The sequence below is a fragment of the Leguminivora glycinivorella genome, chromosome 6, assembly GCF_023078275.1.
Source record: "Leguminivora glycinivorella isolate SPB_JAAS2020 chromosome 6, LegGlyc_1.1, whole genome shotgun sequence".
In the NCBI taxonomy this organism is placed as follows: domain Eukaryota; kingdom Metazoa; phylum Arthropoda; class Insecta; order Lepidoptera; family Tortricidae; genus Leguminivora; species Leguminivora glycinivorella.
The window spans coordinates 5,999,605-6,027,349 of NC_062976.1; the positions used below are offsets into that span (position 1 = coordinate 5,999,605).

Consider the following 27,745-nt stretch of genomic DNA (forward strand, 5'->3'; position numbering starts at 1 on the left):
GAGTTATGTTCATAGTCAGGAGGATATAAAACAAATGATAATAATAGGTAATACGATATATTTATACAGAGAACTGGTAGAGACTGGCGCGCTCACACGGGCCGCGGCGCGCCGTACTGCCGCAGCACGACCAGTGCCGCGCGCCCGGATGCCCCGCGTGCCCGTGCCCGCAGCCTGAAATAAACCATAATTAAACTTATTCTTCCGAGATAAAACTGAAATAAAAGTCCAATTTTTTTATAATCGCGTTTTTGCACCACCTACAACCTTTCTGCTTGACTAGTAGAGAATGCCTTATGGCATTAAGTTCACCTATTGTACGATGTATTTCTTTTTAACCCCCGACGCAAAAACGAAGGGGTGTTATAAGTTTGACATGTCTGTCTGTCTGTCTGTCTGTTTGTCTGTCTGTGTGTGTGTCTGTCTGTGGTATCGTAGCTCCCGAACGGATGAACCGATTTTAATTTAGTTTTTTTTGTCTGAAAGCTGAGTTAGTCGGGAGTGTTCTTAGCCATGTTTCATGAAAATCGGTCCACTATGTCACGGTCGGGGGTTTTTTCAAAATTTTAATTTTGTGGTTAGGTTATTTTGCAATAAAGATTAAATAAATCGGGCGCCACTTGGCAACAAGCAATATCGAAAAATCTGTTTTACATCTGGCAACACTGATAGAATTTGCCACTGGAAAGTCCGGGGGCATACCAGTTTTTTAAGGCTTACTTACAACACAATACGAAAAAAAATTTATAATATCCAATGAGTACTATGCTCCTAGTGAGAATTATATCAGATCTATCAGATGATGCCATCTATCAGATCAATCTGAAAATTCATAATTTAAAAAAAAAGTGTGTGTTTTTCAGATTATGAATTTTAAGACGGACGGACCGCAGTTGCGATGATTCCGGAGACAACGCAGTGAATTAAAATTCGGCCGCGGTTCATGATTGGCTGTCCAAATTTCCAACAACAAAGCATTGTGATACAAACTATTTACCTCTGTAGCCAGGCATGTGTCCAGGGCAGGCGCAGTGGGCATCCCGTCGCCCGCCGGAAGAGCAGAAGGAGCAGCAGTGGAACTGCCCTGAATGTGGCTGGCATGCTCGCGCCGCACATTGGAACGGACTACCCTGTTTATCATCACATTACTTGGATCAATTTTGAGATTCAAGGGACATACAAAAAGTCACAGCTTCCGATAGTCTTATCTGCCTCTTTTTTTGCTTTTTGCGATGTCTACAGAGTGCCGGCCCAAGACCTCAGTTAGGGTAGAGCGAATTGGAATTATGGCGCCCTTGGTTACCTACCTACTACCAAAATTACAAACGAGGGTGTTTTTTTTTTCTTTTGCCACTTTGGCGCCCCTCTTAATGGTGTGTCGCCTATTAGAGTGGCCACTCCATTCGGTTTACCCTAGACCCTATGACTACAGAGACAGATAACGAACTTTCGTTTTTCGTAGCAAGAGCTCAGGGTCTTTACCTTAACAGGTTTATTGTTGACCGTGACAGCTAGAAGATAGGCGCCAGGGCTGGGAGGAGTGACTGTGAGGGAATAGACACCGTCGCCCCTGTCAGAGACACGTGCACTTTGCGGCCGTGCGCTTGAGTCACTACGCCGGAAGTAGCCTGCTACCTAAAGAAACAAATTATGAAGTATTCAAAAACACTGGGTTGGGTACTAAATATGCCTTAATAAATTGACTTCCGTCTCAGGTCTGTCTGTACGAGTAATCAAGCTTCTGAACTCAGATATGCTAACCTGTTCTCCCCCACACCAGATACGTTCCCCGCTGCTATCTCTTAGCTCTAATACAGCCTCGTGAGGACAATCGACTCTGAGATCTTGGAAACCTGAAGGCAATAAAAAAAATTGTTTGAAAAATCTGATCAACAATACCTAAAGAATAATAACAATACCGAAAGAGTAATAACGCAAGGTTCAACACTGTGATGAGGTTCAAACATTAAGACAGGGTTACCCAGCACTTCGACCAATTCTTGAGTTTCTTATGTTGCTAAAAGACGTCTTGGAGTTTATCAAGAATCAGGTAGAAACGTTACATGATGAGATCACCTTCAGTATTGACAACGCAGCGGTCAGGATCTGCGGCCTGTGTCAGTAATCTACCGACGAGGGTAGCGTCGTGCGTGGCGGGTGCAGTCGGGGCCAGACGCAGTTCCAGCCGGGGTGGTGTCGACGGCAGCTCAGTCAGACGTTCTAGCCGTCGCAGCACTGAGCCGTGTAGAGAAAGCAGCTCGTGTGAACGGCCGGATGACAGCAGCTACAGGATGGACAAGTCAAAAATAATATCATATAGTTGTAGTCAAAAACAATGTAAACAACGCTTATCAGAAATTCGAGTATTCACAGAAGTTACATTACTGAAAATTCGGGATCTGAAACGTAATTTTTATTTAAATCCTAAATTCTGATTTCAGATTTGTGTCATGAAGTGAATGTATTATTAATTTTGAACGTACTCCGTCAGGTTGACACAGCTGTCAATGTCACTGTCAGTTTATAGAAAAAAAATCGATTATCGCTAATCACAGAGGTTCAGATTGCGATAATATTTACGATTTTTGTTTTCGTAAATTTAACTATATAGCAGTAAACAGATGTAAGAAAGTGCAGTAGATAATATTGTTTTCTATAAAGTAAGTTCAAGAAACTAGTAGTAGCATTCATCGTGTTTTCCTTATAAACTTCATATAAACACGACTCCAAATAGTTCAAAGTCTGAAATGGGATTTGTTTTTGACTACCCAATTTAAGTTAGCTTAATGGAAATGGAAGAAAGGCCTCTAAATCACCAAGCCCAATATATACAAAATCAAACGCAAACTATCAAGGAGGAAAACATACATAAAAAGGTCCACTTGAGGCCAGATAACAAGCAATGGAGCAGAGGAGTTGCAAGTGAGGTAGTTTATGTGAAAGTAGATCCTTTGACTGTGAACGTAGATATTGGGAGCTCGAACCAGCAAGTCCAATGTGAAATGCAGGAACCAAGCATGTTTCAGCGGGTGGATGCCCCAAGTAAGTATTGCATATTTATGAACAACCTAACTTCTTGTTGCTGTAATATTTGAAAAGACTAATATCGTACTTGATCGTGTAGAATTAATTATAAAAAGCTAAAACTAATCATAATCATCTTAAATTTCCTCAATCTTAAAACAAGGTGAGCAAAAGAATTGAAGTATCCATACTTCATTTTAAACTATAATTGAAATTTAATTCAATAGTTTCTTTTGTAGAATTACATTTAACTTACAGTTTTAGATGTGATTTTCGCTTGATGGAAGTTTAACAACTATGCTCTGACATTACATCCATTTGACCCAATGCAGCTATGATTTATAGCGACAGGAAATGTGCTAAATAAATACTGTGTGCCACCATCTGGTCTAAGACTGTGAAAAACACTATTGAGTGAATAAAAAGAGAATTAGAATTACCTAATTCCCTTTTGGTTTTGTGTCAATCTTAAATATTTATAAACTAAACATTTATTGGTAAGGTGTTTGTTGCATATTCACATATTATGTACACATATAATAAAAATGATTATATAATTGTTTTAGCTCTGACACAGTCGGACATTAGTCAGATTTTAAATAATTCTGATTATGGAGATGACTCTTCCAATGAAGGTGATGACCCCAAATTTCGTGAGCATGAAACAGATGCTTCAAGTGACGATTATAGGTCTGATGAAGAGCAAGATGAAGAAGGAATGGGAACACAGAATCATCTATGGATGGGACATAGTTATGTAGACAATATGAATAATTTGGGGTATGAGAAAAGTGATCGAAGGAGTTTGCAAACTTCAAGACCTTGGTTTAGAACAAAATTTACTCCAACTAAACCAACTCTGCACCAACCGGCTTATCTTCCAAATGCAAGCTCAAGTTCCAAGGATGCTTTAGAATATTTCAATGAATACTTTGATGATACACTGTTTGATATGATAGTTCAGAAAACAAACCAAACAGCTTCGCAAAAACAAGCTAAACCACTGAATTTTACAAAAATTGAGTGCAAAACATTTTTTGGCATATTAATAACAATGTCTTGCATAAATTATCCTAAAATAAGAATGTATTGGAACCGAAAGTGGGCTATAGATCTTATAGCAAAAGCTATGGCAAGAAATCGCTTTGCAACTTTAAGGAGATCACTAAAAGTAGTATTTGATGATGAAATTTCTGAGGAAATGAGGGCTGCAGATCATCTGTGGAAGGTACGTCCAATAATAAATAGGGTTTTAGAAGGATGTCACAAGCAGGAGAGACAACAGAATATTGCTGTTGATGAAATGATTATTCCCTTAAAGGGAACCTCTTCGATCAAGCAATACTGCCCAAATAAACCTAACCCCACCGGCATTAAAATTGTAGTCCTAGTGAATCCAAATGGTATGATATGCGATTTTGTCACATACCAAGGCGAAAATAACTTGGCTGAAGAAATAGTTCTATTTTTGACAAGAACACTTGTGCCAGGTCATGTCCTCTATTTTAATCGTAACTTCACAACAGTCGAATTGGCTAAAGAGCTAAACCAAAATGGCTTCAAATGTGTCGGAGCGATCAAGAAAAGCCGTCTGCCAAGAGAAGTTAAATCTGAACTGATTAGTGATGAAGCATTAGCGAAAAAACAGGGAAGTCACGATGTTCTAGTCAGTTCAGATGGTGAGATGGCAGTAACTAAGTGGTATGATAATAAATCGTCATTATACCTATCCACAATTCTTGCAGCCGAAAGCATCGGCATACGTAAACGTTATGACAGGAAGAAGCGCAAAACCGTACCGATACCAAGACCAGAAGTTGCCAGGGAATACAGGTCTATCATGAGCAGTGTGAATCTGACAGAAAGACTTCTAGCTTCTTGTTACTCAAAGGCAAGAATGAGCAAATGGACTTTACGGTTCATTCACCATTTCATGGACTTGGCTGTTTGTAATTCATGGTTGAAGTATAAGAAAGAAATGCAAACGCTGCAAGTTTCTGGCCACAAAATATATCAACTTTGGGAATTTAAAAGGCTCATTGGCGAGCAGTTGATAGAATCTACTTTAAGCAATGGATCAGATGGAGAAGGTGAAGAAAGTTACGTAGGTAGTAAACGAGTGTGGCGCCCTCTGGCGCCGTTGCCGTCTAAAGTGAAAAGGACTCAAGGAAATGCGCATATGCCAGAAGTGGGGTCAGTGCAACGGTGCAGGAACAAGGGTTGTGAAATGAAAACCACTATCAGTTGTATTACATGCAATATGCACCTCTGCCTTACTCGCAAGAGAAATTGTTTCAAACAGTTTCATACCGATGGCTGTTAAGTTTTAAATGATCTCGTTAACTATTAAGATGGGTTGGGGGCTCAATTATTAAGATGGGTTGTTTTTATTTTTAAGAGAAGATAACTTTAATAAGAATTAACAGTTTCAATCAAAGTTGATTAAGATGCTACCTAAATGTGTTATTTTTTGTATAATAAATGGTTGAATTGGTAAGATATTTTATAATTAAGTATTTCAATTTTAACCCTTACTGCCAAAAGAAACATCATTCGATGAAGTTAGTGTCAAATTGAGGCACCATCAGACGGTCTATAAGACATAAACCATACTCGTGCGAAACATGTGAAAGACTGCGAGTAGGTAGTCTATTCTAACCTATTGAGCCAAGTACCAACTCGATTCAAAGCTAAATATTGAAATTTAAGCCTTATGTAGAACTAGCTTTTGCCCGCGGCTTCGCTTGCGTTAGAAAGAGACAAAAAGTAGCCTATGTCACTCCATCCCTTCAACTATCTCCCCTTAAAAAATCACGTCAATTCGTCGTTTCGTTTTGATTCGATTCGACAAACAAACAGACACACACACATGTCCCCATTTATAATATTAGTATGGATAATAACAGCACAATATTCAAAATTGTTAAGGTAGTTTGCAACGTGTGGTCTACACATCGTCCACCTTGTCATAAAAAGTGTGAGTCAAGATGGTGTGGAGTTGACATAGTCAGTCTGAGACCACGAGCTCGCCCCCTCCTGGCAGTACCGGTGACGCGCACGGTGTCGCATAAGAATTCGCCGCTCTGTCGTGCGCTTACATTGCTCAATACGCTTCTGACATCCGCACCTGAATGCGACTTGTTTGCGTGGAGATGGGCGAATGTGTGTTATGAATGTTTAAGGTTTTGTAAGTCGATGGATGACAGGTTGTCTAGTATTTTTGTTTAAGTTTTGTTTTGTTATAAAATTTGTATTTTGTGTACAGCGAAAATGTATATACTCTATTTCTCGGTGTATTGGCTTGTCTGTAATGCCGTGTAAATATATTGTTATTAATAAATGTAGCACAGCCTTAACTCCCTACCCAGACGTGTAGACACACCCTCATACACACGTCTGTGAACGCCTTAACATTCATACACTCACCATTCATCACATTCACTCAACCAATCATTCACACACCTCGCGTGCGCCATATTATTTCAGTCCGAATCCGTTTGCCTTTGAAGAAAGATGTAAGGTCGCGACCTTACAACTACATGTAAGTGTCCTTCTCCTAGTTGTTTTGCGTAAATCACGGGACCCCTTTGACCATCCCCGGTTATACGTGGCGCCCAGCGTTTGGATTCGTGTTGCGAAATAATTATCGGGAATCGCGTATTACAAAATGCCACCCAAAAAAGATATGGCCGCCGCCGATTCAATTTTGGAATCCAGTTCGAAAACAAAAATTTTGCCTTCGACGTCAGAGTCAACATTTAATTTAACAATGCCGCAAGAATACCTAACAATATTGTTGCAACAAATGCAACAATCGCATAACGAATTATGCGAGAAGTTAGTGACGGCAACTCAAGCGACATCATCGCATCAACGCGACAGACACTTCGCCGGTTGCAAACTCAGCTTTAGCGGAGCTGAAGATTCGGTAGAAGACGCGTTAGAAGTTTTCCTGGACGGCATACAAACATACAAAGACTGTGCAAACATTTCTGATGAAAATGCACTACGCGGATTGTCATTTTTGTTCACCGGACTCGCTGCAACATGGTGGAATGGCGTACGTAAAAATGTCAAATCATGGGACGAAGCCATTACCGACTTGCAACACGCTTTCGGCAAACGAAAAGCCCCTTTCCTCATACTTCGAGAGATATTTCGCGAAGAACAAGGCGATGAGAAAACAGAGATTTTCATTTGCAAAATTCGTGCATTGATAGCTCAACTGCCATATTCGCTCGAAGAACAATTTCAAATTGACATGGTCTATGGTTTATTAAACCGTCGGATACGGAAACGAGTACCCCGCGATGACATAAAGTCGTTCAACGATCTATTACGAAAAACTCGATCGGCCGAAGACTCACTAGCCGAAGTGAACGAGAAGAACGGAACGATCTCCGTGAACGCATCGAACGTCAACGCTGTCAATGTCCGAACTGTCAATCGAAATATTGGAAATAACGACCGGCTTTCTGAAAATAAAACAACGTTTGCTGATAATAAACAATTTAAACCGAAATCCAGTGCGCGACAAAACACTACCAGTGAAAATAAAGTGCAGAACAATACGAACCTTGACGCGAAATCCAAACAAAGTCGTTTTTGCAATTATTGTAAGTTATTCGGACATAATAAAGAAAATTGCAAATGGTTACTCGCGAAACGTTCTGACGCGCCAGTTTCTCCTTCGGACAACAGTGACAATACAAAAAGTGAAAAGTTTTCGTGTTACGGATGTGGATCACCCGGCGTGGTTCGCGCCAACTGCCCGCGATGCAAGCAAGATTCGGGAGCTGCAGGAAGCAGCACGAATGCCACATTCTGCGCATTCTCAACCGAAGATCCAAGCGCTGTGACGGAGCCTACACCTGTCGATATGTGCGCGCGCGAGACACACACACACATTAACACACTTTCAGATACATCAACTGATGAACTTCTACGGGAACAAGTCGACAAACCGCGACCTATTCTTCCCATTACCGTCTGCGGACGTGAGGGTCGTGCCGTCGTCGACACAGGTGCGAAGAGGAGTGTTGCAGGTGAAACCTTGTACAAATTAATGAAGAACTGCGGTGAGTCATTTACCTCTTCCACTTTGAATATTAGATATGCCAAAGGGCATTCCGAAATAGAAGATATACTATCTGTAAACACTATTGTCACGTTAAAAGGTAAAGCCATACCTATGAATTTTATAATTTTCCCTGAAGCTACCAACAATGAAACTTTGTTAGGCATGGACTTCATTTTCAAATCAGGATTACAAACTGATTTTGATAACCATACCTGGAGCTTCAATGGTGAACCTGATATCCAGTATGAACTACAGTATGAACGCGAACCTGTAGCCATAGCTACATGTAAACCAACCGAGACATCTCAGGCACTTCGAGATAATGAAGGTACTTCACTCAATAATGAACAACGGGACAGATTGTCTTCACTCCTTACCCATCACCGGGATACATTCAATCTAGGGGGAGAGCCAACCACTTATGCTGTCCATCATATTGAGTTGATTAACAAAAATGTAAAACCTATCTCTGTACCACCTTACAGATTACCAGAGCCTAAGAAGGAGGCCCTGCGAGTGGAACTTGAGAAGATGCTGAAGGATGATGTCATCGAGGAGTGTGAGTCTCCATGGTCCGCTCCCGTGGTTTTAGTACCCAAGCGTGATAACACTATCAGAGTCTGCATCGACTATAGGAAACTGAACCAAGTCACCAAGCCTGATAGATACCCACTTCCGAGAGTGGATGACATACTACATAGTACTGGTAAATTCAAATACATATCAACCTTAGACTTACGAGCCGGTTACTGGCAGGTACCAGTCGCAATGGAAGACCGTGATATAACCTCTTTTGTGACACCACTAGGAATGTACCGCTTTAAGCGTATGCCTATGGGATTAAGAAACTCTGGAGCTACATTCCAAAGACTGATGGATAGATTTCGGTCCAACCTTCCCAATGTAACAATACTGGCTTATCTTGATGACGTCCTGATCCTCTCAGATAGTTTTGAGAAGCACCTCCAAGACCTGGAAGCTGTTTTCCAGAGACTCAAACTATTCAAGCTGCGAGTGAACAGAGAAAAGAGTACATTTGCCTGCGAATCAGTGAAATACCTCGGACACATTTTGTCAGCAGAAGGGATTCAACCTGATATCGACAAAACTAAAGCCATCAGTGAGATGAAGGAGCCACAGAATGATAAACATCTGAAGACTTTCATCCAGACTTGCTCCTGGTTCAGAAAATTTATACCAGACTTTGCGAAGATAGCAAGACCACTGACAATGTTACTTAAGAAGAACCAAAACTGGATCTGGGGAGAAGATCAAGCCAAAGCTTTCCAAGAGTTGAAGAAACGCCTGACATCCGCACCAATACTACGGCAAGTTGATTATACCTTACCTTTTACACTTAGAGTTGACGCGAGCGGATACGCCTTAGGAGCTGTGCTGCTCCAAGGAGAAGGCTATGACGAACGACCAGTGGAATATGCGAGCAGATTACTCACGAGCGCTGAACGGAATTATTCGACTACAGAACGCGAAGCTCTTGCAGCCATTTGGGCCCTTGACAAGTTCCGTGGGTACATCGAAGGCTCTGAAGTTACCCTTGCCACTGACCACCAACCATTAAGATGGATTTTAACTCTTAAGACACCTACAGGACGCCTTGCGCGATGGGCTCTGAAGATACAGGCCTATAACCTGAAAATCGAATATCAACCCGGAAATAAGAATGTTGTTGCCGACGCTTTGAGCAGACCAGTATGTGATGACACTACTAAGGATTCCTGTAATTTATGCAGTGTTATAGTAGATATACCACACATGTCACCTACCGACCTACGGAGCACACAAGCGGAAGACCCAGAAATTTGGAAGATTGCTAAAGATTTCGAAAACAACAACATAGAAGCTGCTACACACTGGACTGAAAAAGGTTATTATATGTCACAGGGAGTGTTGTATCACTTTAACCCTGACGTTGAGAGCGAAGATCCTCAACTTGTCATACCACAGTCCATGAGAAAGGAGATTTTGAAGGAATTACATGATGCTCCTACAGCCGGACATAACGGAGTTGAAAGAACATATCAGCGAGTGAGTCAAAGATATTATTTCCCTGGTATGAAGAGATATATAAGCGAATACATTAGAGACTGTAACGAATGTCAGCGCTACAAACCATCCAACTTGAAGCCTGCAGGGTTACTACAGACACCTGTACCAGCTCAGAGATTTGAGGTACTAGCAATAGACCTATTTGGACCTTTGCCTACTGGAAGTAAGGACGAACGATGGATTTTTATTATAGAGGATACTGCAACTAAATGGGTAGAACTCTTCCCATTAACTATAGCAACTGCAGAAGCTTGCGCCAAAACCCTGGTTGAAGAAATTTTCCTCAGATATGGTTTTCCCAGGAGAGTAATATCAGACAATGGTGTACAGTTTGTGTCACAAGTCATGCAGAAAGTCATGCACACCCTAGGAATAGAGCAGAACTTGATACCTCTATACCACCCAGAAGCGAATCCGGTCGAGAGGAAAAATAGGGATTTGAAAAGTCAACTGGCTATCATAGTTGAAGGGAACCACACTAACTGGCCTAGCGCACTACCTGCTGTACGCTTCGCCATGAATAGCGCCGTTACTCAGAGCACCGCGAAGTCGCCTGCTTACCTCGCCTTCGGGAGAGAGATGCGATCACCGGTAGAGAACAGACATGACCTGCGAGCTGTTATCCAGTCAGAGAACTTTATACCTCAGATAACACCCTACCTGTTGAAGCTCAGCGATGATCTCATCAAAGCTCAAGAACATAATCTACAACAACAGGAACGCAGGAAGACTTACGCAGATCAAAAGCGTAGACCCCATGAAAACTATAACATAGGGGACAAGGTCCTTTTGAAAACACACGTCTTAAGTAACCAAACAAAGGGCATAACTAGCAAATTTGCGCCCCGACGTGACGGACCATACATTATTTCTAAGATAGTCAGCCCGACTACTTATATATTAGCAAACAATGGCGAAACTGTTGGTAAATATCATGTGTCAGACTTGACTACATACCATCAGAAGAGTGGTGATGAACCTGCAGAACCCATCATGCCACAAAGGAAGAGAGGTAGACCGCCCAAGCGAACACCTACTACCCCTACTACTACTCCACCTGCAGCTGGTGAGAAGAAGAGAGGCAGACCACGCAAGAAGCAACCTGTGTGTCGGCCCATGGGCGAGGACGTCCCCATGGCCCGAAGGGGGAGCCTGTAGCACAGCCTTAACTCCCTACCCAGACGTGTAGACACACCCTCATACACACGTCTGTGAACGCCTTAACATTCATACACTCACCATTCATCACATTCACTCAACCAATCATTCACACACCTCGCGTGCGCCATATTATTTCAGTCCGAATCCGTTTGCCTTTGAAGAAAGATGTAAGGTCGCGACCTTACAACTACATGTAAGTGTCCTTCTCCTAGTTGTTTTGCGTAAATCACGGGACCCCTTTGACCATCCCCGGTTATATATGTAAGTAGATGAGAAACATAGTATAAGAGTTACCGCCAAATTGTTACCAGTGGTATAAGTACTGGACAATCCGTTTGGTGCTTTTAAGTACCTATCACTATCACCAGTACCACCAACTCCAAACCAAAAACTAAATGGAGTAGGTATGGTTTTTGGGTAACAATGGTAAAAGGTCAACTTTTCCAGTAGTTTTAGGGCATCCTACAGCCATAGGATAGAACTTCAGTACATCAATTTTCTGAGCCTGGGGGACTCAGCAACTACCAAGGGCAGATCCAGCTTCGTGCCCAGGGGGGAGGGGTCCATGGGGGTCATCCTGGATCCGTGCATGGCAAATACCTATGCCTCGTTCTCAGGGATTAGCTTGATATGGGCACAAGGCACAAGCATCTTGAAGAGCCTTACCGTGACTGGCATCGTAAGGTCACTTACATCAACTTGTTGAACCTGGAGACTCAGCACCCTAGTCGCTCGGTCCACGTTCTCAGGCACGAGCCTGGCGCGATCGCAAGCGTCTTGTAGAAGTCGCGCGCGTTCCGCCACCGCCCGCGCCGCGCTGGCCTTAAGCAGTTGCTGGAATCCTACAGTGACGTATTACTCACATCAACTTGTTGAGCCTGGAGACTCAGCACCCTAGTCGCTCGGTCCACGTTCTCAGGCACGAGCCTGGCGCGATCGCAAGCGTCTTGTAGAAGTCGCGCGCGTTCTGCTGCCGCTCGCGCCGCGTTGGCTAGGGCGTGCCCGGAGTGGGAGATCAGGCAGCAATCGCGGCAAACTACCTGCAGATGAACAAAAAAATAACATAGGCGTATTAATGCAATGGGATTTCTTTAAAAAAAAGAAGCCTAGGAAGTGGAGGTGACAGAAACTCTGCAGGCTTTAACAATGATTTGCTAGCTTTTTATACTTACCTATTGAAGGGATTGTAATAGTTTTGAGAAAATTCTCGTCCTTATGTTTCAAACTCAATGAAGTCATCATCATCAACCTCCTTGCGTTATCCCGGCATTTGCCACGGCTCATGGGAGTCTGGGGTCCGCTTTGACAACTAATCCCAAGATTTGACGTAGGCACTAGTTTTACGAAAGCGACTGCCTTATTGGAATTAGTCCGGTTTCCTCACGATGTTTTCCTTCACCGAAAAGCGACTGGCAAATATCAAATGACATTTCGAACATATGTTCCGAAAAATTCATTGGTACGAGCCGGGGTTCGAACCCGCGACCTCCGGATCGAAAGTCGCACTCTCTTACCACTAGGGTCAATTACTTATTGAAATTTCAGGTGAATACTTCATTGAGTTTGAATAAGCGCTGGTATTAGCCTAGTGGTAAGAGAGTGCGACTTTCGATCCGGAGGTCGCGGGTTCGAACCCCGGCTCATACCAATGAAAACAACATGTCCTTATTTCAGAAGAAGCATAAGGATCCTTCTGTGAAACTATTTAACACTTTCCTTACCTGCTGGCAAGTAGCACAGTACACGCAGAGTTCTGCACGATGCTGGCTGCACAGCGTAGCGGGGGCCTGTAGGGGCTGTAGGGAGTGTCGGGCCGTGGTCTTCTGACGGCTGTGGGCTTCGCCACAGGACTCGCAGACGCTGACGAGGCATTGGTCGCAGCGGCTTTGGGCCTGTCAACAGTTAAAGTAAATATACAAACTATTTACATATATTTCTTCATTTGGTACTGCGCGCAAACTTGGAAGTCTTGGAACTTATACACGCGTAATGTCACAGTTTCGTTTTCTGTCAACCCCTGATTTGCCAAGAGTGGCCCTGAGACGAGTAGTTTCAGGTGCTCTGCCTACCCCTTCATGGGATACAGGCGGCATTGTATGTATGTATTGTAAGAGTAATTATTTATTAATGCCTTATATTTTGATTTATCTTACTGTTATTTATGATGAAAGTATTAAAGAATATCAATTGACTCATACTAGTCACTGGTTTCCGCCATGTTGCATTGTTATAAAAATGGCGGACATACAGTGACGGTGCGCAGTTCGAGTACAGACGAGTTGTAGTAAAGAAGTCTTGAATTATTTATTGTAAATTGGTTGTTAATATGTTTGTTATAAGCGAATAAAGTAAAGTGATGGTACAAGTAATAGTTTTCATCATCAACCCGGTAATGTCCCCAACAGGTCAGAAGTGGGATGAAACAAGAATCGGTAAAGATTTTTGCCACGCCACACGAACGTAAGGTTTTCTTTCCTTTGTTTTTTTTTTTTGTGGAAGTACCATTATCTTACTTTACGAAACGTGCACTGAAATTGTTATGGTAAGTGAGACATTTATTTTTCTTTCTTTGGCGTTGAAGAACTGGTTTGATAATCTACCGTCATGACTATATTGCAAAATCTGATGGAATAAAATAATTGTGGTAAATTATATCAATAGATCAATAATACGCATAAAACAAAAGTATAATTATTGATAAAACGTGCAGTAGTCAATCACTTCTCATTATTTCTTAACATTATTGTTTTAAAAAAAAAGAAGGTGTCATCATTACATTTACTTACCCTCAGTACTGTGTATGATTAAAAGTTATAACGATTTCTTATTTTTATGAATCCAAAATGGAACACAACTTGTTCAGAAAATTGCATATTATTTTACACATTAAGCGCTACGATATGCTGCACCGGTCAATTTGTGACAGTATGTCTTTAAGAAATCGTGGAGTTATGAGTAAACTGGCACTTTGTCAATAGGAATAAACTCTTGATTAAACGATTTTTCCTTTGTATTAGCAATGCCTCGAGTTGTTAAAAACGGCTAACAAAATTTTGCTTCAAATTCACATCTCGGTGTTTGAAAAGTGGTGACATTTATTATACCAGTAAGAAAATAATCATGGGTCAAATACTTGTTACTTAATTATGATACATATTCGAACTTATCAGATTATACAGATCTGGAATACAATTTAAAATAAATATTTAATTATATAAGCTGTGTAAAAATATGTAATCATAAAATATTCTAATATTGCAATTTCTTGAGTCACGGGACACAATATTGGTAAAAAAAATATGTATACATATGACATGTTGATTTTAGTTCAAATTGAAAATTATAATACAGGGTTACTTGATATTTGATGCGTTAAGTACGATATTGATCATAGTATTTTTAATGTATACAAAAGTCATTTCCTTCTGACACGTGGCATAATGCCGGACCGTGCCCAAATCCTGGACTAAGTTTTTAAATACTTTGTGTGAATCGAATCCATTCCATTAATCGTTAAATCGAAGTTGTGTCACTGTCATTCAATTCTGTCACTGAATTTAAAATTTAATGAAATTAACTTTATTGTATTAAAATGCCGGATTGTATATCCATCTGTTTTAATAATGTGACTTCTTATTGTAAAAAGGAAGTCTTAAGCTTAACCGTAACTAGAAAATTAAAGTTTTGCTATGTTTAATCTGATTGGCAAGAACATGATTGAATGTTACCATATAACGTTTATTTCCAATCAAACTAAGTTCTAAATCTTCATCTGTGAAGCATATGTTGTACGTCAAGTCGTTTTAAAAAACATGTTTATCGTTATAGCAGTGGTATCGTTACAGCAGTTGTCAATCTATAACAACAATCTAATAATATGATCGTTATCATTTTTTTTTTTTAAAGTTTGGTCACCTCTGGTTGTTCGTGAAATAATTTTCGGATATACGAGTAGTAACTTGTTATAAAACAAAAATGTTTTTCCTTATATGATCAATCATCATTAGTATAAATCTCAAATATTTTAACTGTGTTATAGATTTTACAAAGTTTAATTCCATGAAAATTGAAGTGCTTGGTCTCCTCTTGCTTGTTGACGGCAGGCAAAAGGTTACATTTATTATTACTATTCTACAATGGCCAGTGATGGCGCAAGTATCTGATCAATGTATATCAAATCATTCTTCGTATATTACCATGATGATCATGGGTATGTATTCGATGGGAAATCGACAACTAATGTATAATGCTGTGAATTTAATCAATGATATCATTGTTTGTTTCTGAAATAACACTAATTCAATATTAATTGCAATGATGATTTATATATTGCAATGGTGATAATTCAGGCAAATGAGATGACATCACTTCACAATTGTAGTCAGATGTCGAGTCAGATGTCGAGTCAGATGTAGAGTCAGATGTAGAGTCAGATGTAGAGTCAGATGTAGAGTCAGATGTAGAGTCAGATGTAGAGTCAGATGTAGAGTCAGATGTAGAGTCAGATGTAGAGTCAGATGTAGAGTCAGATGTAGAGTCAGATGTAGAGTCAGATGTAGAGTCAGATGTAGAGTCAGTCATTATCAAGAGTTATATTAATAGGTGTATTAATCATGTCGGTCAATATGTAGAGTTGGTCAAAATCATGTAAAAGAACGGTCAATATGTAGAGTTGGTAATACTCATGTAACAGAACGGTCAATATGTCGAGTTGGTCATAATCATGTAACAGAACGGTCAATATGTCGAGTTGGTCATAATCATGTAAAAGAACGGTCAATATGTAAGTTGGTCATAATCATGTAAAAGAACGGTTAATATGTAGAGTTGGTCATGATCATGTAATAAGTAATAACGCGTGAATAATAAAATTCGTCCGTAGTTACAGTACACTTTTTGTACGTTTGACTATTTTGATCACAGTACAAGGTATAATATGTAGATTTGGTCATAACTCATAATCATGTAATAAGTAGTAACGCGTGAATAATAAAATATTTTGATCGTAGTACAAGGTATACAATTAAGGCTACTATGGTACTTATTGGTAGATATCAACAAGGAGGATACCTATGGCACAATGTAACATGTATCTTATGGAATCAATGTTTGATGTACGTGGACGGACGTGTTAGTGTAAAGCACGTGGATGAACGTGCGAGTCTTTTAAGCGCGTGGATGGACGTGCGAGTATTTTAAGCGCGTGGATGAACGTGCGACTTTTGAAGCGCGTAGATGTACGTGCGAAGTTTTTAATTTTAATACACGTTGGTGAACGTGCTAACGTTTAATTTTAATCTTAATAAATAATACATTAAACAATAATATAAGTAGTAGAATTCATACTGATATAAGCAATCGATTCAAAATAATCAACCAAAAATAATATTCTAATATTTCATTACACGCCTTACGTTAACAATCGGGATATGTAGTTGGGAAAGCTTAAATAAAATGTTAGTCAATTACAGATAATTTGAGGCGCAATGCCATGTTCATGAGTGCTTTTATTATTTGAGTTAAAAAATTTACTATGTTCATAAATACCTACAAAAGCATCTTAAAAAAAAAATTGTTTTATCAATGACATTATGAGAGTATATGCGTTATGTGATTTTAGTAACACGGAAAACCAACCTATTGTTAGACGGACACGTAATCTCGCTTGCCCATATTATATAAAAATGATTACCTTAATGATATGATAGATCATTTTGTCGACTTCCAATGAAAAAAAGATCTTCGTAAATTCGATATTATTCAAGGCGATATCATGTAATATTTAATTAAAAAAATAAAGGGTAACTATATATAATATTAATTGAACACAAGTACATCGCTATAATGCATGCATAAATTCTGGTCTCATGGCTTATAATATATAATTATGCAGTTCTTGGTTTTTCTTCAGAAAGCTTAAATCGCTCAAACTACATTGCGATGATGTTTCATAAAGCGGTTATTAATTAGTTTTATTCACATTATACCGCGAATATCGCTGCATTAGATAAGTTTTGATTTATTTATTTCATTAATATAAAAGTACACTTCAATCTTTAATAATTTATATTATGATCGACAATGTCAAACATTACAATTATGGCGACTTTTTGATTGGTTAAGTAGTACAGTAATTACATTTTTCTCTTTTGGCTACCCGTATCTAGTTCTTTATGTGTAATATAACCTTGGGTGCTCATTCTCAAAAATAAAGTAACAAAGAACATTATGTTTTAAATTATTATGCTCGAATCAGAAGTAACAATAAATTTGAATAACACACGCAACTTATACTTATTACTTAGCATAATTTGTTGGTGATATATTTGGTACATACTAAAAGTCAAGTACATATACCTCGTATCGGTTATGAAGAGACCTATCCAAGTATCTGTTATGACTCTTTGCAAGACAAATATTCTGCGATATACTTACATTAGTTAAGAATAATATAAAAGGTTCAATGTATAAACCCATTTCATAGATATCAGGAATAAAACTAAAATGTAGAAACCCAACATAATATTCATTGTCTAAATTCGCAATAGCCTTTCATGGAAAATAAAGTTATATTCATATTCATATTTATTTATATTGCACATATACATTACACGTCAGAAACATAAACATTCATTATAACTAAGTAATTCTTATTACTCTAAGAATTAAATTATAAAATTTATAAATGTGTTCTATATAATTTAAATACATTATCGCGCTAAATATTACATTTCAAGGAATTCATTGATGTCATAGAAGGCATTATCAATAAGCCATTTTTTTTATATACTTGATGTATATGTGGATAGACCTCTTGATAATTATATGAAAACCCCACAGCTTGTAAGCAGTACGAATAATGATTATTCATATACCTTATCTATGTCATTGCAGCCACATTGCTTGTGTATATAATATCTAACGGCTGTCGCTATAATAAATAGCAATTCGAATAGCAATAGAAACATGTGACAATCATATTAACTTGTTGACAAAAATGAATCTCAAAAGTTCTTTGACAAAACCTTATTTTTACTATAATCAGAAATACAGATCAATTTAATTCCACTTATATGGGCCTATAACCTAAATAAAATAACTTGGAATTAACTTACATTAATTATATCCCCAATATATAAAGAAGTTTTCTATTTCGACATACTATTGCATCAATCTTAACTAGAACCTAAAAAAAGTAATAATGATAACAGAATAAAAAAAATAAAGACTTACACCGTGCACCATAGTCGTGTATTTGCGATGGTGCTTAAATAGTTGTTTAATATAATATGTATAATACGTTACAAATGGTAAATAAATAATTAGGCACGATATTTCATTAATGACGGGTTATTTGAGTATTTAAAGATTCTGCAGATGTGCATACTGCATAAATCAGAAAAATCTTAAATATAATTACTCAGTATAGCGATATATTAATAAGTGACGACAATAATTTATTTAATCATAACGACTATCAATACATTGTGACTTATTAAATTGATTACCGAACCATAATAATTTTACCATAATTTCGAAGACAGTCGAAATTTTATGTTTCTAAAGAAAGTGTTGCAAGTTTCAGATCAAGGACCCAGGTGAGAGGGTCGGGGTGTAGATTCACTTCCGACCCAGGAGTGCCCAGGAGAGAGGGTCAGGGTATATTCATATTCATATTCTTTATTCAGTATTGATTATACATTGTCAGGTTTTACATTCACATATTTATATACAATTTACAAAAATATTTATCTAGTTTAAGTATAATTTAATTTATTGTACATTTTCTCATTGGAATTAAAGATTATAATTATTATTTACAAAAAGTGACATATAATTCTATTTTATTCGTATTATATTATGATAATTTATGATATTAATTGCATAGTAGGTATATAAAGATACCTCTGTTTCGATCGTCGACTGAGTCCTTAAATGCTGGCATGGTATGCGAGCTTGCGTCTGGCGGCGCAATATCCGGCGTCCGTGATGAGCAGCTGCGGCAGCAGGCTGACAGAGCTTGGGTGGCCCATGATGCTATTGCCCCGTAGCGGCACGGGAATTCCGTTCAATCATGTGATGAGGTGGTGATATCATAAAATCGTGTAAATATGTTCTTTTTGCTTATGTTTCGCGAGTGAAGTGTGCAGTGAAGTGTTGCATTGTTTACTGAAATATGTTTATAACTTGTGAATGCCTTCTAATTAATTTAATCATCATAATTTAATTGGATGTAATGAATTCAATTGGATGTAATGAATTTAATTAAATGTAATGAATTTAATTGGATCTCAATAATTTAATTGTATCGAAGTAAATCTTATTCATATATTTATTTTTCACAGGCCTATGTCTGATTAATGCTCTTTCTTTACACTTGATAAGGTTTATAGAAATATTTAAAAATCCATTTTTAGTATACATAAGTTATAGTTTTATTATAATTGAGAATTACTCTTTCATAAATAAATAATATTTTGCTAATATCAGTCTTACAGCATATCGTAATTATGTGGTAAAGGTATCGGTATGAAGTGTTATGTTTTGTATTTCTATTGTTTAAGAATTATTTCAAATGTCTTGTATTGGCTGGTATTGTCTTTCTTTTGAATTATTTCACATTAAGCTTTGGCGAAGGGTCTCGCCTCGAACAGGATGGCCGAGCTGTAAGAGTAATTATTTATTAATGCCTTATATTTTGATTTATCTTACTGTTATTTATGATGAAAGTATTAAAGAATATCAATTGACTCATACTAGTCACTGGTTTCCGCCATGTTGCATTGTTATAAAAATGGCGGACATACAGTGACGGTGCGCAGTTCGAGTACAGACGAGTTGTAGTAAAGAAGTCTTGAATTATTTATTGTAAATTGGTTGTTAATATGTTTGTTATAAGCGAATAAAGTAAAGTGATGGTACAAGTAATAGTTTTCATCATCAACCCGGTAATGTCCCCAACAGTATGTATGAATGTATGTATGTATGTATGTTATACACGCGTACTCTTACTTTTACGAATGTTTACTTGGAAAAAAACAGTACGTATCTTAGTCCATTTGAGAAACGTACGGCCGGCTGGAAGGCCCAGGTACCGATGGATCGACGAGGTCCAGAAAGACCTGTGTTGTGTGCCTTCAAGTGACTGAATGGCATCAGGCCCCGTAGCCGAATGGCATTTCTCCGACGCCAAACGAAAGCGATACGCCGCTGGCTCTGTCGCGCCAATACGCAAACGCGATAGAGATAGATATCTACTAGCGCTTCGTTTCGTGAGCGTTTCGTGAGCGATTGTGCCATTCGGCTAGCCACCCTGATCGCACAGGAAATGAGCGAATGACGTAGTGTCGGAGGCCAAGATCCACTTCGGGTCGCTGAGCCAGCGAAGTAAGTATCTTAGTCCATCATATAGGCACAACAAAATGTGGATGATCAATTATTTGAACAATGTCTGTAGATTTTGAAACATGTTTCTCGCTTCGACACGAAACAGCAAGTGACAAATCTCCCTAAATAGATGCCAACAATGCATCCAAATCTTTCCACAAATTTCTAAGGAACCGGTTTAAATGTAGCATATCGTAACAAATGTGGGCATTTGGTAATGACTTCGTATCGGTATCGAAGCGAATTGATGCGCCTGAGTTGACACATGTGTTGTCTTAAAATAAACGGTTATCTTTGAGATTGGAGTTCTTGTCGTGTGGTTTTTTTTTCTGAGTTGACATTTGAACTGTATGAGCTTTTGTTGTAGAATGCAGTTAATTCATCGCCGAGCTGTCTAAGTAGAGGGGAGTTAATCCATACCAAAGACCTATATAACTCCGTATAGACAGATAAAGTCTAAGAAAAAAACGTACCTCAGTCAGTACCATACAGAAAAAGGTACGGTGGCCTGATGGCATTACACCTTTAGGGTACGCTCAGCTAGATGGCGCTACTTAGTCGGTCCTAAAGTTCTGTCACAAATGCTTCAACTGATAAGTGATAAAATTGTATATAAAGGTAAGGTAAGGTTCAATAAAAAATACATGATATCAAAACCTGTTTTATACTTATTAAAATGTGATATAAACGATCGAAAATGTAGATCGTGATTTCTAAGAATCCTTGATTACTTTGAGTTTGTCGATAGACGTCAGCACGCGGAAAAATAGACTTCGCAAAAGGAAGAAAAAAACATTGTTACATTAGCCAAATAAAATAATTATTTTTTTAGTATGAGTTCTCTGAATTTGGGCATATTGAATTACTGGTATTTCATTTTCCTAGAAATCTTTAAGTCTGCTAGTAACCTTTAGAACTTGGGTACTTTTCAGTAAAACGCTTAGATTTCACAATCATCAACGGGAATGTGGAACAAAACGTTGTACAGTAGCAATATTGTCCATTTAATTCACAAAAATCATATACAAACTTAAAGATAAAAGACCCAGCGTTTATAATAAGTATCATTAAAGCATATTAAGCCAACCAAAAATAAATAAAAAATAAAAACGTCCGGAAGAGGTCGCGTGTTTCTTGACTTGTTTTTTTTACCAAATTTTCAGATGTTACAAGGAACCACGCGAAACTGCGACAGCAAAGTACTTTAAGTAATATTGCAATTTGTCCAGTACTAGCAACCCGCCCCGGCTTCGCACGGGTACTATACCTACATGTAAACCTTCCTCAAGAATCACTCTATCTATTAAAAAAATCCGCATCAAAATCCGTTGCGTAGTTTTAAAGATTTAAGCATACATAGGGACATAGGGACAGGGAAAGCGACTTTGTTTTATACTATGTAGTGATGAAACGAGCTTTCAAACCATGCATATGCATAGTAAGAAATATCTGTCAATAAAGTTTTTATCACTTAAAACCTTTGTGACAGAACTTTAGAACTGACTAAATAATATTGATATTTGACATTTTAAAACATATCAAGCTAAGAATCCGGGCCAAATTGTCAAAATTGAGGTTCAAAAGTTTTAAGCCTGTGTCAAGAGATGGCAATCTATGCACTGTGATTACACATTTTACTTCGACAGTAATTCTCTTTAATACTCGATCCTCTTTGTCCATACTAATGTTATAAATGAATGGGAAAGTGTGTGTCTGTTTGTTTCGTCTTTCATGGCAAAACGGAGCGCCGAATTGAAGTGATTTTTTTAAGTGGAGATAGTTGAAAGGATGGAGAGTGACATAGGGTATCTTTTTTTCTTTCTAACCCCCACTTACCTAAAATGGGGCATGGAAGCTTGTATGGAGCATTCAACAATTTTCGAATATGAAGCGAGCGAAGCCGGCGCAAAAGCTAGTATGACATAAGAGGCATACGAGCAGACTAAACGTTAACTGCCTATCCACAGAATTAGATTTAGATAGAAGAAACGAGTTCATTTATTTGTATGGCGGCCGAGCGTGTCAGATTTTGTACTGAAGTTGTTACTTGCCTGTGATTTTAAATATGTCTCAGGCCCTTGAGTGTTGATAAGTTTTATGTTGTTGCAATTAAATATCATGTAACGAGGCATTTTTAATGTTTTTGTTGACTTCAACTTACAAAAATTGACGCCCGAAAGCTGCAAGCTGCGATTAAAGACGGACAACTCAGTGGATTTCACTGAGTTCATTTGACACGCTAAGTAGATACGTTTGCTTGATCTATGGTTTATATGACATCTGTGTGCCTATCAATACCTGCACACCACAGGGTTTGTGCGTTGCCAGCATTCAAAACGCCAGCCAACATAGGTACGCCTTTTAGAGTTCCTTGACTCTTAAAATCGATTTAAGTACATATACCTACATATAAGCCAGGGTTTTTTATGACTAGAAAAGCCCTAAGCTTCTCTTGAGTCTGTCTGTAATTGTGAAGGTACCTTATTGTCACAGTTGCACAGGTCACACAGCACGCTAGCTCGACTCTCTCCTGCCATCTTCCGTAGCAGCACATAGTTTAGGGGCAACGCCGACACCCCTCCTAGTGGGAGCTGTGTCTCTTGTGCGCATGTTGGGCAGATTATGAGCTGGACACTCTTGCCTGATATCTGGAAAAAAATCTTTATGAGCATATGGAAATTTTCACGTACCATAGAAAGTTTTGCAATGGTTAATAGTTTTTTGAGTTTGCGTGGCAGCTGGAGAGGCAGGTTACGTTCCTGGGACCTGGCCTACTAGCCGAATGGCATTTCTACGACGCCAGACGCCGACAGAAATGCAGTTTAGCTCTTTCGCTCTAATACCCAAGTGCGATAGAGATAGATAGCTACGAAAGAGGTATTTTCTGTACAGATGGTCGTTTTTTTACGCACTAGCATGTGAAGTGGCAATGAGGGGGCAACAGAGGTGTCTGTCAAACCTGGACTTATAATTACGTTAATTACACTACCATGCAGAGCCATCGGCTACCACGAAGAATCAAGTAGGTGCTGTGCAATAAGACTGTTATTCTGTTGAATATCCCATATTTCCTCTGTTTTTATTCCCAAATGGTTTTGGACCCAGGAACACCCAATGTCCCTCTCGTACCCCGAGCCAGTGGAGACCTGGAGCTGGGTCCAGCTGGATTAAACCTGGACTATGATGACAATGACAACCTCCCTAAGAATCAAGTGCTGTGCTATAACTACCTTTCTAGTGAATATCCCGTATTTTCTCTGCTTCTGGTCCCAACTGGTATCGGACCCTGAACGTCGCGGGTCGCTTTCATACCCAGACCCCGCGGAGCCCCCGGAGCCGGCGTCCTGCTGGATTGAACCTGGACAAGACCATCCCTTGTAGTATCAAATAAGCAAAGTAAGTCTGAATCTCTTTAAAAATCTCCTGTGATAACGCATTGATGTAAGCCCAAGTTTATTTTGACGGATGCAAGATGAAGTCTCCAATGCAAAGCGTCTCTCTTACCCCATTTAAAATTGCAAAGATTTTAAGGGCCAAAAAGCTGTGTATTACCCCTGGAATTGTAGGCATCTATTGGTTGATGATTTCGGCGTTAGTAACCCGTTAATTTTGTGAGCGAAGAATAAATAAATAAATAAAATAAATAAATAACTACATATTATAGGACAGTTTTACACAGATTGACTGAGGCCCACGGTAAGCTCAAGAAGGCTTGTGTTGTGGGTACTCAGACAACGATATATATAATATACTTATAAATACTTATATACATAGAAAACATCCATGACTCAGGAACAAATATCTGTGCTCATCACCCAAATAAATGCCGTTACCGGGATTCGAACCGGGACCGCGGCGCAGCAGGCAGGGTCACTACCGACTGCGCCAGATCGGTCGTCAATTGATGAAGGTCGCTCTAAGTAGTCGCATTTTCAAAACAGTTATGTTGAGAATATATGCTGCAGTTTTCCCGATAGGTACTCGTATTTACCTTCACCGAATAGTACTTAGTTCCGCAGTGTATGTAAAGAATGTAATGATATTCCATCAGGGGTCTCGCTGCGATAACTGGTTAAATCTCGTAATAAATTAGTTATGCAAGAGAAGCTCCACAAGTCGCCGGCTACTGTAAGGTGTCGGCTCAGAGCTGCAATCGGCGACACGACATTATAATTATGTTACTCGTAGATGACCGGACAGATCCGGGCTAAAGTGGGCTTAAAAGGGCTAACATAATATGCAAATCTTAGATGTTAGGCAAACCCTGAACTTGTGAATTTTGCACAAATTTGTCAGTTAGTACCTCCTACGAGTAAGTCTCCCATCCCTCTGGGATTTAACTCTCTAACTCAGTTGTCAGCTCGATTGGTCGATCGACACATTCTTTGCACTTATATTACGAGTCCTAATTAGAGACAGATTGAATAATAATTTGCCTTGAATTCTTGATGCAAATCCCATTATCCGCGCTGTTAGTGACTGACTGAATTAGTTATAAAAGCATTTCTCATCATATGACACAATCGTCACTAACTTTAGCCGCATATTATTAGCGCGTGATTCAGTGAAGGTCAACGTATTTAGGTGCTCCACATCCGTTGGTGTTGCCAATTATCTGACTAAGCGCGGAAGTCATTCCTCTTGAACAGATGGGGCTGATAAGAAGTTTCATGTAATAAGTCGCGTCCTTAAGGTACCCTACTGTTATTTAGGAGTTAGGACTTTTGGAGACCACCACAGGTATTTTTACTATCTGAAGTACCTAGGTACGTGTCTGATGTCACCCTTTTTCGCAGGAAAATGTTTGCCCTATTTTGCAGTTGGCCGTTCTATTGAGCAAGAGTAGGATGTATCGTATATGGAGGTATACTTTATAGTGGGAGGAATCCACCTGAACTGTTCGGGATCGGAATCCTTGGACGAATTTGAAAAAGAAGGTAGGTAACTGTTGTTAGGATGTAATCGTATCTATGTGCACATTAGCATTGATAAGTATAGATAACCTTCTGTCACAGGCTGAGATATTGAATCAAACAGACACGGAGTTACAAACTACAGAATATCCCAATCATAATGAATATTTCAAGACTAGCTAAAAATATATCACGCTCATTTTGCAACACAAGTGCTTTCCAATCAGTTATTGCCGTCTAAAAGGATCTGAATGAGCACAATAAAGATTCATAATAATACACATGAGAGCTTGACTCTTACAATCAGTGGGAAGTCAGAAACAGATGACCAAATGAGAGCTTATTTGTGTTATTATACTCCTTTGAAGAAGTTAAAAGTGGGCTCGAAGAAATTGTTTAGATAATATAGCGTTTTCACCTTAGAAGTTCATTATTGAAGTAAAGGGAAATTTAGTTCATTATTAATGCTTTACTATTTCGTTTTCATGTTCGAATTATCCTTAGGTTTTCCTTGTTCCCAACACAAACTAGTTTGCAAGGTAGTAGTATTATAATTTCCTAAACATAGTACCAAATAACACTCATACAATAGTAATTGATTAGACAAAAAAAACACAGTACTTGGTCCTTCGAAACGTATTTATATTTGTGATTATTTTAAAACGTTATATATAGTAAACTATGTCTACTGTTACTAGTATTATATGATCTGTGCTACTATTAATCCAAACAAAAACAAAAAAAACACAGTACTTGGTCCTTCGAACCGTATTTATATTTATGATTATTTTAAAACGTTACCTATCGTAAACTATGTCTACTGTTACTAGTATTATATGATCTGTGCTACTATTAATCCAAACAAAAAAAAACACAGTACTTGGTCCTTCGAACCGTATTTATATTTTTGATTATTTTAAAACGTTACGTATCGTAAACTATGTCTAGTATTAAATATTCTGATCTGTGCTAATATTAATCCAAATCATGTTTAGAAACACTTCAGTTTTTAGGGACTGTTTTTCACTCATTGCACCTAAAAAATCAAATATTCATATTGTACAATCAGCGAATAAAATTCCACAACTAGACAGTAGTTGAATGGACATACCACAACCACAAAACAGTTTGTACATCCATCCCGAAATTACGCAACCGACACATAAACAAATGAACTTTCTATTTGTTTACAGTTCGCGTGTCACCCGGGACGCGGGTATTTCTGGAACGCATTAGTATGTTCCGGTTGAGGCTAGGCATAATAGTTGATGCTATACGACGTGTGTAAAGTGCTTTACACATTGAATGCTGTAAAAAACTCTTATAAATGGTCAAGCAAAAATGGCGCGAAATTGAAATTTTCTATGGGACGATGTCGCCCCTGAATTTTTCAAATTTGCCGCCTTATTTTTACAAATTTGATTTATTTATTATTTGGAGAACCAACAGCTTGAAATTCAGAATAACAATACATATATCCGTAGTAACAAACAGCCAATTATAGGTTCCCATCAGTAGCAGCAGGCAGCATTTGTCTTAATACCTATTATTAATTTTTAAAGATTACCAAATCATTGACTCAAAAAGCTGGGAATTTGAACGCTGGACTTCCTGCGGGGATTTAGTGACTGGGCTAGGAAGCCGTTAACCGTTCTAGAGCCAACCCACCCACACCCTTATGGTACTGGCTGTTATACACCGTGTTTTTATTGAATTCCGTTAGGCATAATAGTTGGGTCTATTATAGGAAACAGAATAGCATAGTTAGTTTTTTTAATTCGTAACTTTTTTCTGAAAAATCCCATACACCTGCGATAGATGTTACATCAATTGCTGTTAAGAAACGGGCTTTGTGTGTTCGATAATGCGATTGACAGTATGTCATAGTTTTGAAACTTATTTAATGTGAGTTAATTGTAAAGCCGTTTCTCAACAGCAATTGAAGTTAACATCTATCGCAGGTGTATGGTTTTTTTAGAAAAAAATACAAATTTAAGAAAACTAACTATGCCATTCAGTTTCCTATAATGGACCTAACTATTTGCCGAAGTTAACGGAATTCAATAAGAACACATTGTATATGTTATATAATATAACGTTTATAACAGCCCAG

General features: G+C 38.6%; 2 protein-coding genes across 2 annotated transcripts in view; one reads left to right on the forward strand and one right to left on the reverse strand.

Annotated features, from left to right (window-relative positions):
- Positions 1 to 38: 38 nt before the first annotated feature.
- LOC125226962 (tripartite motif-containing protein 45) overlaps positions 39 to 27,745 on the reverse strand; it is a 30,597-nt gene continuing 2,890 nt past the window's right edge. The window contains exons 3-11 of the mRNA XM_048131149.1: positions 23,950 to 24,077; positions 23,200 to 23,367; positions 13,054 to 13,224; positions 12,196 to 12,372; positions 2,077 to 2,284; positions 1,762 to 1,853; positions 1,483 to 1,635; positions 998 to 1,130; positions 39 to 174 (exon numbers count right to left, since the gene is read on the reverse strand). Coding sequence (XP_047987106.1) covers positions 62 to 174; positions 998 to 1,130; positions 1,483 to 1,635; positions 1,762 to 1,853; positions 2,077 to 2,284; positions 12,196 to 12,372; positions 13,054 to 13,224; positions 23,200 to 23,367; positions 23,950 to 24,077 — 1,343 coding nt within the window. The 3' untranslated portion in view covers positions 39 to 61. The remainder of the gene's footprint in view (positions 175 to 997; positions 1,131 to 1,482; positions 1,636 to 1,761; positions 1,854 to 2,076; positions 2,285 to 12,195; positions 12,373 to 13,053; positions 13,225 to 23,199; positions 23,368 to 23,949; positions 24,078 to 27,745) is intronic.
- LOC125226907 (piggyBac transposable element-derived protein 4-like) lies at positions 2,576 to 5,533 on the forward strand. The gene is made up of 2 exons (XM_048131084.1): positions 2,576 to 3,042; positions 3,591 to 5,533. The coding sequence occupies exons 1-2, from the start codon at positions 2,787 to 2,789 to the stop codon at positions 5,345 to 5,347; spliced, it is 2,013 nt and encodes a 670-aa protein (XP_047987041.1). The 5' UTR covers positions 2,576 to 2,786; the 3' UTR covers positions 5,348 to 5,533.